The sequence below is a fragment of the Scomber japonicus genome, chromosome 19 (assembly GCF_027409825.1).
Source record: "Scomber japonicus isolate fScoJap1 chromosome 19, fScoJap1.pri, whole genome shotgun sequence".
Lineage (NCBI taxonomy): Eukaryota > Metazoa > Chordata > Actinopteri > Scombriformes > Scombridae > Scomber > Scomber japonicus.
Window position 1 is genome coordinate 27,769,617 of NC_070596.1, and position 15,000 is coordinate 27,784,616.

At 43.0% G+C, this 15,000-nt stretch overlaps 2 protein-coding genes across 3 annotated transcripts in view; both read left to right on the plus strand.

The window, feature by feature from the left end:
- The window catches only part of marveld2a (MARVEL domain containing 2a), a 13,160-nt gene extending 7,714 nt beyond the window's left edge, over positions 1 to 5,446 (plus strand). For both annotated transcript variants that reach the window (XM_053340559.1, XM_053340558.1), the window contains exons 5-9: positions 855 to 890; positions 1,575 to 1,729; positions 2,434 to 2,605; positions 3,984 to 4,034; positions 5,273 to 5,446. In XM_053340559.1, the coding sequence (XP_053196534.1) occupies positions 855 to 890; positions 1,575 to 1,729; positions 2,434 to 2,605; positions 3,984 to 4,034; positions 5,273 to 5,392 (534 nt within the window). In that variant the 3' untranslated portion in view covers positions 5,393 to 5,446. The remainder of the gene's footprint in view (positions 1 to 854; positions 891 to 1,574; positions 1,730 to 2,433; positions 2,606 to 3,983; positions 4,035 to 5,272) is intronic.
- A 4,883-nt stretch (positions 5,447 to 10,329) lies between these two features.
- The window catches only part of LOC128380698 (occludin-like), a 14,210-nt gene continuing 9,539 nt past the window's right edge, over positions 10,330 to 15,000 (plus strand). The window contains 3 exon segments of the mRNA XM_053340566.1: positions 10,330 to 10,381; positions 11,356 to 12,004; positions 12,746 to 12,913. Coding sequence (XP_053196541.1) covers positions 10,332 to 10,381; positions 11,356 to 12,004; positions 12,746 to 12,913 — 867 coding nt within the window. The 5' untranslated portion in view covers positions 10,330 to 10,331.

A 15,000-nucleotide genomic window follows, 5' to 3' on the forward strand; every position in this document is an offset into this window, starting at 1 on the left:
GGAGGGAGGAAGGAAGGAAAGAAGGAACGAGGAAGGAAGGGAGGAAAGGAAGTAAGAAAGGAGGAAGGAAAGGAAGGAAGGTAGGAGGGAGGGAGGAAAGGGGAGGAAAGGAAAGAAGGAATGAGGAAGGGAGGGAGGAAAGGAAGTAAGGAGGGGGAAGGAAGGAAGGTAGGAGGGAGGAAAGAAAGAAGGAAAGGAGGGGGAAAGGAAGGGGAAGGAAGGAAAGAAGAAAAGCAGGAAGGAAGGGAGGAAAGGAAGTAAGGAGGGGGTAGGAGGGAGGAAAGAAAGAAGGAAAGGAGGGGGGAAAGGAAAGAAGGAAGGAAAGAAGGAACAGTCAAAACAGACGGTCGGGGTCTTAATGTGCTCACACCTTCACAGAATATAATGCAGTAGCTTCGCAGATGTTACTTCCTGTTTTAGAGTCTGTAATCTCACCTGTGTGCAGATGTTACTTCCTGTTTTAGAGTCTGTAGTCTCATCTGTGTGCAGATGTTACTTCCTGTTTCGGAGTCTGTGTGTTGCTGTCAGAGTTTAGTTTGAACTACTTTTATTATCTGTGAGATTCAGACAAAACAAAACCCTCACTTCCTGTTTTGTCCCTTTGTTAATCTGTGTTTTGGTATTTTAAAGGAACAGTCTGACATTTAGTTATCTGATATCTGCTCGTTTAGAAAGTAAGAGACTGGACAGACTGGATCTTCTCGTCTAACTGAGTGTGTTTTTACCTAAATGTCAAACTTACCTGCTTTAAATAACGAATCATCATCATCATCATCATCCTCATCATCATCATCATCATCATCATCATCATCATCATTATAAGCCACATGTTAATGATGTTTTTGTTTGCACAGATGCAGCCGTCTGAGATGCGAGCTCTGCACTCGTTGGTAAGTTCAGTCTTGATTTTTTTCTTTTTTCCTTTCTTTTTTCTTTTAATTAATTAATTTTTTTTTTTCTTGTTTTGTTTGTTTATTTGTTTGTTATATACTTTATAAAGCGTCCTTGGGTTTGTGAAAGGCACTATATAAATCACACTTATTATTATTATTATTATTATTATTATTATTATTATTATTTAGGGCTGTCAAACGAATAATTTTTTTAATCGCAGAATTTCCATAGTTTCCATAGTTAATCGCGATTAATCGCCTTTTGAATTGCATGTTTAAAATCCTGTTATTTTACATTTCAAAGCTGAGGCTAGCGTGGAGGTGCTAACTCAAACTCCACGTACTCCGGTTTACTTTTGACTTGTCAACTGAAGCGTCTTTTAAAGTTAAACAAGCCGTTCAAAAGTCCAGTAGCTCTCTTACTTTCCATCAGCGCGGTAGGTTTACTGCAGGAGGCCACTTCAAAGCATAGCGCTACAGCTAGAGGAGCCGTCTACGGGGGAGGAGAAGGGACAAAAAGGCTTGCAACATTAAAATGCCATTAAAAAAAATTAACGCGTTATGGATTGCATTAATGTGATCGTGATTAACGTGTTAACGCTGACAGCCCTAGTTTTATTATTATTTTTATTTCTAGATTCAAGATTCAAAGTGTGTGTTTCTGTGTGTGTGTGTGAACAGGCTGGCCCCAAAGCTCCAGAGCAGGTCGACGGCTCCTCGGTCGTTCCCATCCAGTCGGCACCAAAAGCAACAAAAGCAGGACCTCCGATGGTTTTCCAGGGAGGGATCCCCTCCGGTCACATCCCCAAACCCGTTATTGTGCCTGACTACATCGCGTAAGTGCTGCTAAACATGCAATATGCCTTCCTTCCTTCCTTCCTTCCCTCCCTCCTTCCTTCCTTCCTTCTTTCATTCCTTCATTCCCTCCCCCCTTCCTTCCTTCCTACTTTAATTCCTTCATTCCTTCTTTCCTTTCCTCCCTTCCTTCATTCCTCTTTTCCTTCTTCTTCCATCCTTCCTCCCTCCCTCCCTCCTTCCTTCCCTCCCTCCCTCCCTCCTTCCCTCCCTCCCTCCTTCCCTCCTTCCTTCCTTCTTTAATTCCTTCATTCCTTTCCTCCCTTCCTTCCTTCCTCCCTTCCTCCCTTCCTTCCTTCCCTCCCTCCCTCCTTCATTCCTTCTTTCCTTTCCTCCCTTCCTTCATTCCTCTTTTCCTTCTTCTTCCAGCCTTCCTTCCTTCCTTCCTTCCTTCCTTCTTTCATTCCTTCTTTCCTTTCCTTTCCTCCCTTCCTTCATTCCTCTTTTCCTTCTTCGTCCATCCTTCCTTCCTCCTTTCCTTCCTTCCCTCCCTCCCTCCTTCCTTCCTTCATTCCTCTTTTCCTTCTTCTTCCATCCTTCCTTCCTCCCTTAAAGACATCTGCAGTCTGTCTGTTACTGCTTTAACATATTACATAACTACTGTATCCATAGCAACGCCTAACCACCGCTGTATGTACATTTCATCTTGTATAATGTCAGTAAAGTGTGTTTCTCCATCCTGCAGTAAATACCCGACGATCCGGACGGACGAGGAGCGGGATCAGTTCCGAGCCGTGTTCAACGATCAGTACGCAGAGTACAAAGAGCTCCACTCCGAGGTTCAGGCTACGTCCAAGAGGTTTGACGAGATGGACGCCATGATGCGCGGACTGCCGCAGCACCCGACCACTCAGATGGTGAGAGGCAGGATTCATTATATAACTGATGACTTTTGAGTTTTTTGTTTGGTTTATTTTGCACAAGTTAAAATTTACACACACACACACACACACAAAAGACAAGTAACAAATAATACAGAGGGCAGGAAGATGCAGAAAACTCCAGTCCTCTGAAATGAGGCCAACCAGGAAGTAACTTAAAGCTACATTCTATCAAAAGGCCACCAGGGGGCGACCGTCTCTATACAAGTCAATGGAGAATTCACCAACTTCTCACTTGATTTCTAACCTCAGTAAACGTTTTCAAAATGTGTTTATGGTCTCAATCGCTAGTTTAAAGCCTTCTTCAATGCAGTATGATGTTCATTTGGGACATTTTGGCCTCCCTGATTTTATATGTGACGATAAAGCAGGGTAGCATTAGGGCGTGGCTACGTCCTGATTGACAGGTTGATTGACCAATGTCCTCGAGATCCAGCCCTCGCAACCATAGCAACCTCTCCCACTCCGCCCATGGCTCCGCCTCATGCCCATATAAGTAGAATCCGTGTTTTTATTTTTCCCAGCATGCACCTGAAATTTTCAAGATGGCGCTGCTCAGATTCGAAACTATTGGCTTCTGAGCAGCAGTCCACAAACCAATGGGTGACGTCACGGATGTTACGTCCATTTCTTTTATACAGTCTATGGTTTTATTATTTATTTTTAGGGGTGCTGAGATCAAATTTAAACACTTTTACTTTTTAACAAGCTACTTTTTACTTTTACTTGAGTACATTTTTAGACCAGTATTTTTACTCATCGAAGTAGTAGTGGTACTTCTACCTGAGTAGAATATTTCAGTACTCTTTCCACCTTTGGTAAATACATGAGTGAGGCCAGAGCTCTGATTTATGATGTAATCTAATCTGTGTCTCCTCTGAATCCCACCCAGTCTTAATGTTTAGCTCTGTGCAGCTCCGCCCAACATTAACACATAAAAACCACATCAACACATAAACATCGTTACATGAACACAGCTATCTGCTCTTCAGTCTGGCTGCGGTCGTCACGGTTACTCTGAGCTAAACTCCACCGCTCAGATTGGATCAGTGTTTGGGGTTTTATTATTTGTGAGCACACAGGAAGTGATTTTTCAGACTGAACTGATTACGAGGCTGAAAAAATTGCACGTTGCTTTTTGTTGTTTAAATATGCCTCATTTCCCCATCCTGCAAATTCCTCTGTTTGGACTTCCTGTTTTCACTCCTCCGCCCTTAAATTCCTTCTTAGCACCATCGAGATGAAAAAAAGCCTGGTTTAGTTTTTATTTCTATTTTTATTACATGTGAAAAAAGGGTTTTAATCTTTTAATAAACTGACCAGACTTTCTCTCTTCTTTTTTTTTTTTTTGTAGGAGGCTGATCGCATCGGTAAAATCCTTCAGGACTACCAGAGGAAGAAGAATGTGAGTCCATTGTCTTGTCAGTGTTGTGTATATAGCGAGTGTATTTGTGGCTTTTTGTGCTGCATGTGTTAGTTTATATTACACAGTTTGCTTTTCTTCCACAGAGAGTTGAGTTTCAGCCTCGTCTGTTAGTAGAGAGACATCTTCCACATAGAGCCTTAATACTGTGATAGATTAAAGGACTAGTCTGCTGTTATTTGGTTATTTAAATTATAAAGAGAGTAAATTATAATCCTGATGATTTCAGTTATTCTCTGACTTTCCATCTAATGTCGACAGCAGGTCAAAACTTTTACTTAATCAGTGAATTATCTCACACTTCTTTTGGTTGGATCAGCACAAAATTTGTGTATATACCATAGACTGTATAAAAGAAATGGACGTAACATCCGTGACGTCACCCATTGGTTTGTGGACTGCTGCTCGGAAGCCAATAGTTGCGAATCTAGGCAGCGCCATCTTGAAAATTTCAGGTGCATGCTGGGAAAAATAAAAACACAGATTCTACTTATATGGGCATGAGGCGGAGCCATGGGTGGAGCGGGGAGGTTGCTATGGTTGCGAGGGCTGGATCTCGAGGACATTGGTCAATCAACCTGTCAATCAGGACGTAGCCACGCCCTAATGCATACCCTGCTTTATCATCACATATAAAATCAGGGAGGCCAAAATGTCCCAAATGAACATCATACTGCATTGAAGAAGGCTTTAAACCTCCTGTTGTACTCGAGTCAAGGATGGAAGGGAGGAAGAAGGAAGGAAAGAAGGGATGAAGGAAGGAAAGTAGAAGGAAGGAAGGAAGGAAAGAAAGTAGAAGGAAGGAAGGGAGGAAGGAAAGAAGGAGGGAAGGAAGGAAAGGAGAAGGAGGGAAGGAAAGAAGGAAGGAAGGAAAGGAGAAGGAGGGAAGGAAGGAAGGAAGGAGGGAAGGATGGAAGTAAAGAAGGAGGGGAGGGCGACACAAAGGCTTTACACTAGCGATTGAGACCATAAACACATTTTGAAAACGTTTACTGAGGTTAGAAATCAAATGAGAAGTTGGTGAATTCTCCATTGACTTGTATAGAGACGGTCGCCCCCTGGTGGCCTTTTGATAGAATGCAGTTCTAAGTTACTTCCTGGTTGGCCTCATTTCAGAGGACCAGAACTCCCCGCCTGATTTATTCCATGTGTAAGGAACATTATAAGAGAAAAGTTTGTTTAAAAATAAACCCCATCTGTGTCTCTGTTGTATCTTTTAGGATCCGACATTCCTGGAGAAGAAGGAGCGCTGCGAATACCTGAAGAGCAAACTGTCTCACATCAAACAGAAGATCCAAGAATACGATAAAGTCATGGAGTGGAACGACGGCTACAGCTAAACCTCTGCTCTGTCCGTCAAACCCGCTGGACTTAAAAAATACTAAAACACTAAAAAAAAAAAAAAAACTACTATGGACAGCTGGAGGAGGAGGAGGAGGAGGAGGAGGAAGAGGAGGAGGAGGAAGAGGAGGAGGAGAAGAAAGACTTTGTTTTTTAACTGGAGGAGCATCACAGGGAATTTACAGCTTGCTTTCAAATCTCTACAACAAATATAAATATGTGTGTTTGTTTGTTTTTGAATGTTTTACACTTTTAAAAAAATGGTCCAAAGGCCTCAAATATATGTTTATAAATATATATGTGTGATACTGTGACTGTAACTGAAAACTGAAACTCGCCACTTAAATGTTTGTATGACACTGGGAGGAAGAGAGGAAACGTGACACTGGGAGGAAGAGAGGAAACATGACACTGGGAGGAAGAGAGGAAACATGACACTGGGAGGAAGAGAGGAAACATGACACTGGGAGGAAGAGAGGAAACATGACACTGGGAGGAAGAGAGGAAACATGACACTGGGAGGAAGAGAGGAAACGTGACACTGGGAGGAAGAGAGGAAACATGACACTGGGAGGAAGAGAGGAAACGTGACACTGGGAGGAAGAGAGGAAACATGACACTGGGAGGAAGAGAGGAAACATGACAAAGATATGCTGCTTTATACCTATCAAAGTTTCTTCATTCCTCTTTTCCTTCTTCCATCCTTCTTCTTCCTTCCTTCCTTCCTTCTTTCCTTCCTCCCTTCCTTCCCTCTTCCCTCCCTCCTTCCTTACCTCCCTCCCTCCATCCTTCCCTCCCTCCTTCCTTCCTCTTTTCCTTCTTCTTCCATCCTTCCCTCCCTCCCTCCTTCCTTCCTCTTTTCCTTCTTCTTCCAGCCTTCCTTCCTCCCTTCCTTCCCTCCTTACTTCCCTCCTTCTTTCCTTTCCTCCCTTCCTTCATTCATCTTTTCCTTCTTCTTCCAGCCTTCCTTCCTCCCTCCCTCCTTCCTTCCTTCTTTCATTCCTTCTTTCCTTTCCTCCCTTCCTTCATTCCTCTTTTCCTTCTTCTTCTATCCTTCCTTCCTTCCTCCCTTCCTTCCTTCCTCCCTCACTCACTAAAAGACACTGGGAGAAAGAGAGGAAACATGAAAAAGATATGCTGCTTTATTCCTATCAAAGTTTACCTTCTCTGCAAAGCCGCCTGACTACTGTAGGGGAGACCGGGGTCGCTAGTCACACTTTACTGTAGGGGAGACCCCGTTCTCCCCTACTCATCTCTCGTCTTTCTGTGAATATTAATTTTCCCAAATATGTTAAAAAAAACCAACCACTGCATCAAACTGGATTCTTTAACTTTTTTTAATGATTGTTTTAATTGCACAATATGTTTGTTGTTGTTTTTTAAACTTTTTTTTTTACTTTTTTACCTTCCTGTCGTCCTGCCAGGTCAAATTGACCCTGTCTGTTTTGACTGTTCCTTCTTTCCTTCCTCCCTTCCTTCCTTCCTTCCTTCCTTCTGTCTGTACTTCCTCCATCCCCCTTTCTTCCCTCCATATTTCCTTCCTCCCTTCCTTTCCTTTCCTTTCCTTCCTCCCTTCTTTGCTCTGTCCTTCTTTCCTTTCCTTTCTCCCTTCCTTCTTTCCACTGTCCTTCTTTCCTCCCTTCCTTTCCTTTCTCCCTTCCTTCTTTTCTTCCTTCCTCCCTCTTTTCCTTTCTCCCTGCCTCCTTCCTTCCGTCTGTACTTCCTCCATCCCCTTTCTTCCCTCCTTTCTCTCCTCCCTTCCTTCTTTCCTTTCTCCCTCCCTCCTTCCTTCCTTCCTCCATCCCTCCTTCCTTTCTCCCTCCTTTCTTTCCTTCCTTCCTCCCTTCCTCTTTTCCTTTCTCCCTCCCTCCTTCCTTCCTCCCTCCCTTCCTTCTTTCCTTTCCTCCCTTCCTTCCTTCCGTCTGTACTCCATCCCCCTTTCTTCCCTCCTTCTTTCCTTCCTCCCTTCCTCCTTTCCTACCTCCCTCCCTACCTTCCTTCCTTCCTCCCTCCTTCCCTCCCTCCCTCCCTACCTTTCCTCCCTCCCTTCCTTCCTTGACTGGAGGACAGCAGGAGGGTTAATCTGGAGATATTCCTATAATATTTCCTAAAGTAGAATTAGAGTAATGTTTGTGTCATATGTATTTTTCCAGCTGTTCTACCATTTCATAGATTAAAACATTTTCTACTTTATATATTAAATATCTGTAAATGCCTCAAACATTGATTTTAATGGAAATACTGTCAAACATAAATCTTATCAGTTGCAGTTGTAAATGTACATGTTGCTGTAAATGTCCATTTCTTTCATAATTTAAATGATTGATTGGTGCTTTTTTTTTTTGTCTTCAGAAATACACTTCAGCTTCTGCACTGCTGTCCAACACGCCGCAGTCTGAGGTCTTCTTCTTTTATTCTGCAACACTGAAATGTAAAAGTCTGCAAAATAAAAAGATGAAACTTAACTGGAAAGTAAAAACTATAACCAGCAAACTGTTGATTAACCCTCCTGTTGTCCTCGAGCCAAGGAAGGAAGGAAGAGAGGAAGAAAGAAGGAAAGGAGGGAGGGAGGAAAGGGGTGGAGGAAGGGAAGAAGGACAGAGGAAAGAAGGAAGGACAGAAAGAAAGAAGGAAAGGGGTGGCGGAAGGACGGAGGAAAGAAGGAAGGAGGGAGGAAGGAAGGAAAGAGGAAGGGTGGAAGGACAGAGGAAAGAAGGAAGGAGGGAGGGAGGGAGAAAGGAAAAGAGGAAGTAAGGAGAGAAGGAAGGAAAACGGTGGAAGGAGGAAGGAGAGAGGGAGGGAGAAAGGAAAAGAGGAAGTAAGGAAAGAAAAGGAAAGGGGTGGAGGAAGGATGGAGGAAAGAAGGAGGGAGGAAGGACAGAAGGAAGGAAGGAAAGAAAGAAAGAGAGAAGGAAGGAGGGAGGAAGAACAGACCGAAGGAAGGAAGGAGAGAAGGAACAGTCAAAACAGACGGGGTCAGTTTGACCCGGGAGGACGACAGGAAGGTTAAGTTAGTTTTTAGTTTATTTGATCAATCATTCGATATAAAAAAAATAAGCCTCTTTTCACTTGAACATCATTAAATGAGATAAATTATATATATAATATAGATATAGTTAGATAGATAGATAGATAGATAGATAGATAGATAGATAGATAGATAGATAGATTTATTATCATTGCATATAAAAACACAATGAAGGAAGGAAAGAAGGACAGAGGAAAGAAGGAAGGAGGGAGTAAGGAAAAGAAGGAAGGATGGAGGGAGAAAGAAAAAGAGGAAGGGAGGAAAGAAGGACAGAGGGAAGGAAGGAGGGAGTAAGGAAAAGAAGGAAGGACGGAGGGAGAAAGAAAAAGAGGAAGGGAGGAAGGAAAGAAGGACAAAGGAAAGGGAGGAAGGTAGGGGGGAGGAAAGAAAGAGAGAAGGATTTATGCATAATTTGGGGCTAAAAGAAAGGATTAACCTAAAATAACATTTATTCCATTTATTTATCCCAGTATCGTATCCACCTGTTCATGGGAGCACTTCCGGCGTCGTCAGGTAACGTGACACCTGTTGGGGGGCGGGGCTTAACCTGGACCGAGACTCACGCTCATCAAGGTGTGGCTCCACTTTGTTGTTTTATCAGCAGCAGCAGCAGCAGTTTCAGTCGAGAGGTGATCAGGTGAGGGAGTAAAGAAGACACAGAGAGAGAGAAACGACAGGTGAGTGTTTCAACTACTCCTTAAAATTTAACGGTTTATTAGCACGAGACTGTTATTAAATCCTAAAACTACCCGCGCGCTGCTGCAGCTACAGTGTGTTGTTAGATACAGCTTTAAATTAATTAAAATTATCTCCTGAAGAGCAGCATGGTGTTGTTGGTTTGAGCATGAAGAAGGAAATAAGGGAAAGAATTTGGATAAAAAAAGGATTATTTGTAGTTTTATAATCTTTAAAAACACATTAATATAAAGTGAAAAGGTGTTTTATTTTGAAATTGTTGTTAAAAATCCACAATATGTCATAATAGTGAGTCATAAAAGGAGCTAAAATACTTATGGTAAAAAATAAAATGGTTAATTCGTTTTTTTATTCACTAATTGTTTCTTTGTCATATTTTAAAGCATGAATATAAAGTGAAAAAGGTGTTTTATTTTGAAATTGTTGTTAAAAATCGACACAATATGTCATAATAGTGTTAGTGTGATTTCAAAAAAGGAGCTAAAATACTGAAAAAAGGTTAATTAATTTGTGTATTTGTAGAAAATATCAGTTTTTTAATTCACTAATTGTTTCTTTGTCATATTTTAAAGCATGAATATAAAGTGAAAAGGCGTTTTACTTTGAAATCCACACAATATGTCATAATAGTGTTAGTATGATTTCGAAAAAGGAGCTAAAATACTGAAAAAAGGGTTAAACAGTTTGTGTATTAATGGAAAATATCTGTTTTTTATCTGTTTGTCATGTTTTAAAGCAGGACTATAAAGTGAAAAGGTCTTTTATTTTGAAATGGTTGTTTAAAAATCCACACAATATGTCATAATAGTGTTAGTATCATTTCAAAAAGGAGCTAGAATAATTAATAATAGTTGATTAAATGTGGATTAATAGGAAATAATCTGCGTATGAGTCATATATCAAGCCAAAAAAAAAAGCTAAATACTTCCTTGTACTTCTTAAATGTAAAGATTGACTTCCTGTTTCTAGTCTTATGTCATAATTAAAGTCATTATTTTAAATGTTGGACTATTTTAGGGACAAAAGAAGCTAATGTGATGACATTGCTTTGGGGTTTTAGGGGTTGACGGCCATTTTTTCACCATTTTCTGATATTCTGTAATAGATTAATTGAGATTGTGTTTAAAGGAAATGGAGTAAGTTTATTCTAACATCATAAATCTGTTCTTCGTAGATTATTTTTCACAGAGCAGCACCCGAAGGATTCAGCAGCGATGTCCTCGAGGCCCAACGGGAGTCCACCTCCCTACGAGTCAGACGGATAGTAAGTCTCCTCTGATTTAATATTAATCATTATATTATGGAATAAACTGTTGTATGGAAGTTAAGAAAGGCCAAAAAATAGATTGAATATTGTGTAATTTAACCTTTTAACTGCTTAAGGTTTAAAAATGAATTACAGCTGAATTAATTGCAATTGTAAGTTTATGTGGTTTTGAATTCCTCTATTTGAACTTTCCCTCAGGGCAGGGGCAGGGGGAGGGAGAGGGAGAGGGAGAGGGAGAGGGGGGGGAGAGAGAGAGAGAGAGAGAGAGAGAGAGAGAGAGAGAGAGAGAGAGAGAGAGGAGAGAGAGAGGGAGAGAGGGAGAGAGGGAGAGAGAGAGAGAGGGAGGGAGGGAGGGAGGGAGGGAGGGAGAGAGAGAGGGAGGGAGGGAGGGAGGGAGAGGGAGGGAGGGAGGGAGGGAGAGAGAGAGAGAGAGAGAGAGAGAGAGGAGAGAGAGAGAGAGAGAGAGAGAGAGAGCATTTTCAAGTTAAAGCTATAATATATTAATTGTATAATATTGTAAACCAGATATTTTTAACCTTCCTGTCGTCTCTCCCGTCTGTTTTAACTGTTCCTTCTCTCTTTCTTTCCTTCCTCTCTCTTTCCTTCCTTCCTTCCTTCTCTTTTTCTTTCCTTCCTCTCTCTTTCCTCCCTTCCTTCTTTCCTTCCTTCCTCCTTCTTTCCTTCCTCCCTCCCTCCTTTCCTTCCTTCTTCCTCCCTTCCTACCTCCTTTCCTTCCTTCTTCCTCCCTCCCTTCTTTCCTTCCTTCCTTCCTCCCTTCCTCCCTTCCTTGACTCGAGGACAACAGGAGGGTTAAGGACATTTTTTTAGAGCTTTGGGAAACAGTGATTGACATTTCTTTTTACCATTTTCTGACTTTTTTTTTTTTTATAGATCAAATACCTAATTTAAAAATAATAAAAATAGGTTTCAAGTTGAATTTTTCCTTTTCTCCTTTCTTCTTCTCTCCGTAGCAACGTCCCTCCTCCTCAGCCGGCGTACTCTTACTACCCCGACGATGAGTTCCAGCATTTCTACCGCTGGACGTCTCCGCCTGGAATCCTCAAAATCATGTCCGTCATCACGTTGGTGCTGTGCTTGGCCATATTCGCCTGCGTAGCCTCCACCTTGGCGTGGGACTCTCAGGGGGCGTTGGGCGGCTTCGGCGGCGGCGGATACGGCGGGGGCGGATACGGCGGCGGAGGCTACGGTGGCTACGGCAGCTTCGGCGGCGGCGGCTACGGAGCGGGAAACAACTACGGCTACGGCAGCCTCGGAGGGAACTACAACGACCCCAGAGCCGGGAAAGGCTTCATCATCGCCATGGCAACCTTCACTTTCATCTTCGCCCTGGTCGTCTTCATCATCATCGTGTCTCACCAGAGCCTGACGGAGAGCCGGAGGTTCTACCTGGCCGTGCTGATCGTGTCGGCCATCTTGGCTCTGCTGATGCTCATCGCGTCCATCGTGTACTTGGTGGCGGTGAACCCGATGGCGCAGTCGTCCGGTTCGGCCTACGGGAGTCAGATCGCCGGACTTTGTGCTCAGTACCAACGACCGCAACCGTCGGGAGTGTTTGTGAATCAGTATCTCTACCACTACTGCGTCGTCGAGCCTCAAGAGGTGAACATAAAAACTAAACTTCCAATTTTTTTTTTTTCTCCATACTAGTTTCAGTAGAGAAGGATTTGTTCTTTCCTCCCACCTTCCTCCTTCCCTCTTCCTTCCTCCCTTCCTCTTTTCCTTTCTCCTTCCTTCCTTCCTTCTTTCCTTCTTTCCTCCTCCCTCCTTTCCCTCCTTCCTTCCTTCCTTCCTTCCTTCCTCTTTTTCTTTCTCCCTCCTTCCTTCCTTCATCCCTACTTCCTTCTTCCCTCCCTCCTTCCTTCCTTCCTTCCTCCCTTCCTCCCTTCTCTTTTTCTTTCTCCTTCCTTCCTTCCTCCCTTCCTTATTTCCTTCCTTCCTTCCTCCCCCTACCATCCTCCCTTCCTTCTTTCCTCTGTCCTTCTTTCCTTCCTCCCTTCCTCTTTTTCTTTCTCCTTGCTTCCTTCATTCCTTCCTTCCTTCCGTCAGTTCTTCCTCCCTCCCTCCTTCTCTTTCCTTCCTCTCTTGTTCCTCCCTTCCTTCATCCCCCTTTTCTTCCTTCCTTCTGTCCTTCCTTCATCCCTCCTTCCTTCCTTCCTTCCTTCCTTCCTTTCTTCCCTCCTTCCTTCCTCCCTCCTTTCCTTCCTTCCTCCCTCCTTTCCTTCCTTGCTTGTCTTCCTGATGTCCACACAACAATATAAAACAATCCCATCAATAATAAATCAGCAATAATATAAAAGTTTCTCTCTCTTTCTTTTTTTTCTTTTTCTTTTCTTTTTTTAGGCCATCGCCATCGTGTGCGGTTTCCTGGTGACGGCGGCGCTCATCATCATGCTCGTCTTCGCTCTGAAGACTCGCCAAAAGATCCAAAACTACGGCAAGAGCAACATTTTGTGGAAGAAGGTGAAGATCATCGACGACATGGAGCCTCCTCAGGACGTAGAGGCGTGGGTGAGTCAGACAGATTAAAGCAGCAGCTCCCTCCTTCTCTCTGTCTTTCCTCTCCCTTCCCTCCATCCCTCCTTTCCTCCTTCCTTCCTCCCTTCCCTCCATCCCTCCTTTCCTCCCTTCTTCCTCCCTTCCTTCCTTCCTTCCTCCCTTCTTCCCTTTCCTTCCTACCTTCCTCCCTTCTTCCCTTTCCTTCTTTCCTCTTACCTTCCTTCCTACCTTCCTCCCTTCTTCCCTTTCCTTCCTTCCTCTTACCTTCCTTCCTATGTTTTTTCCTTCCTTCCTTCCTTCTCTCCTTCCTTCCTTCATTCCTCTTCTCCTTTCTTCCTCCCTTCCTTCCTTCCTCCCTTTTTCTATCTTTTCTTTCTTCTATCTTCTATCTTTATTTCTTTACCTTCCCTCCATCCCTCCTTTCCTCCCTTCTTCCTCCCTTCCATCCTTCTTCCTCCCTCCCTTCCTTCCTTCCTTCCTCCCTCCTTTCCTTCCTTCCTCCCTTCCTTCCTTCCTTCCTTCCTTGACTCGAGGACAAGAGGAGGGTTAATTATTGCATGAGGATTCAAATCTTATTTTTTTTTCTTTCGACTTTTATTTTGTTGAGTTTCACACAACAGCTTCTTCCTGTTTCGAGTAAGATTCAAGATTAAATTTTAATTGTCTGTCACATAGTTCCAAGAAATTCCTCTCCTATCAAAGATAAAGGTAGATGAAACGAAACTTTAAGAAACGAAAACGTCCCAGTAGAATAAGTTATGCATTAAATAAACAGACTCGTTATATAAGCAGATAAAGTTCCCAGAGCTGAAATGAAGAGACCCGATCATGTCTTGGTCTCAGGTGAGGCTCGGCAGCAGCAGAGTTAGTTTGTGTATCAGCTGAAGCGGTTTAACCTGTTTGGTGGCCGTCACCTGTTTGTCAGAGAGGGGGAGGGAGGGAAGGAGGGGGGGAGGCGGCGGGGGAGGGGAGAGAGGGAAGAGTTGGAGGTATGAGCTGCTTTTTTAAGGTGTGGTGTGTTCATGGGTGACAGTTTCAGTCTCCTGCTGTCATGTTGCAATGAAAACCTGAAACTAGTCAAGAGTTAACCCTTTAAAGTCTGAACCATCAAATCATCGCCAGAAGATTTGAATTCTTTGAAACTGTTTTGTGTTTATTGGACCTTGAGTTTTATTTTGTGTCATATTTGATACATCTGGATGTTTTTGCACCACCTACTAAACTTTTTATGTGTGGTGATGAAACATAATGCATGAAATAATAATATAATAATATCTAAAGACAATTGACAGATGTGCAGCTATATATGAGCTTTTATTCCTGCTGTAGGAATACAGGAATTAATATAATTAACCCTCCTGTTGTCCTCGAGTCAAGGAAGGAAGGAAGGAAAGGAGGAAGAAGGAAAAGGAGGGAAAGGAGGAAGGAAGGGTGGAAGGGAGGAAGGAAGGATGAAAGGGAGAAGGAAGGAAGGATGGAAGGGAGGGGGGAAATGAGGGAAGGAAGGGGGGAAGGAAAGAAGGAAGGAATGAAGGACAGAAAGAAGGACGGAAGGGCAGAAGGAAGGAGGGAAGGAAAGAAGGACAGAAGGAAGGAAGGAAGGGAGGGATGGATGGAAGGAAGGGGGAGGAAAGAAAGAAGGAGGGAGGAAGGAATGAAGGAACGAAAGAAGGACAGGAGGAAGGAGAGAGGAAGAAGGAAGGAAGGATGGAAGGGAGGAAAGGAGGGATGGATGGAAGGAAGGGGGAGGAAAGAAAGAGAGAAGGAGGGAGGAAAGGAAGGAAAGAAAGAAGGACAGAAGGAAGGAAAGAAGGACAGAAGGGAAGGACAGAAGGAAGGAATGAAGGAAAGAAAGAAAGAAAGAAAGAAGGAATGAAAGAAAGAAGGAAGGGAGGAAAGAACAGTTAAAACAGACGGGGTCAATGTGACCTACCAAATATTTAGTAGTTGAACAGTGCAGTAGTTTATCTTTGTACTTCATGTATCTGATCTCATAAATCAGGTTTCTCAGGAAATAAATGATCACTCTGATGACGTAATGACGTAGCGCTCTCTAAAACTCATCAATTATGATTCACTTGTCGTCACATTGTTAAACA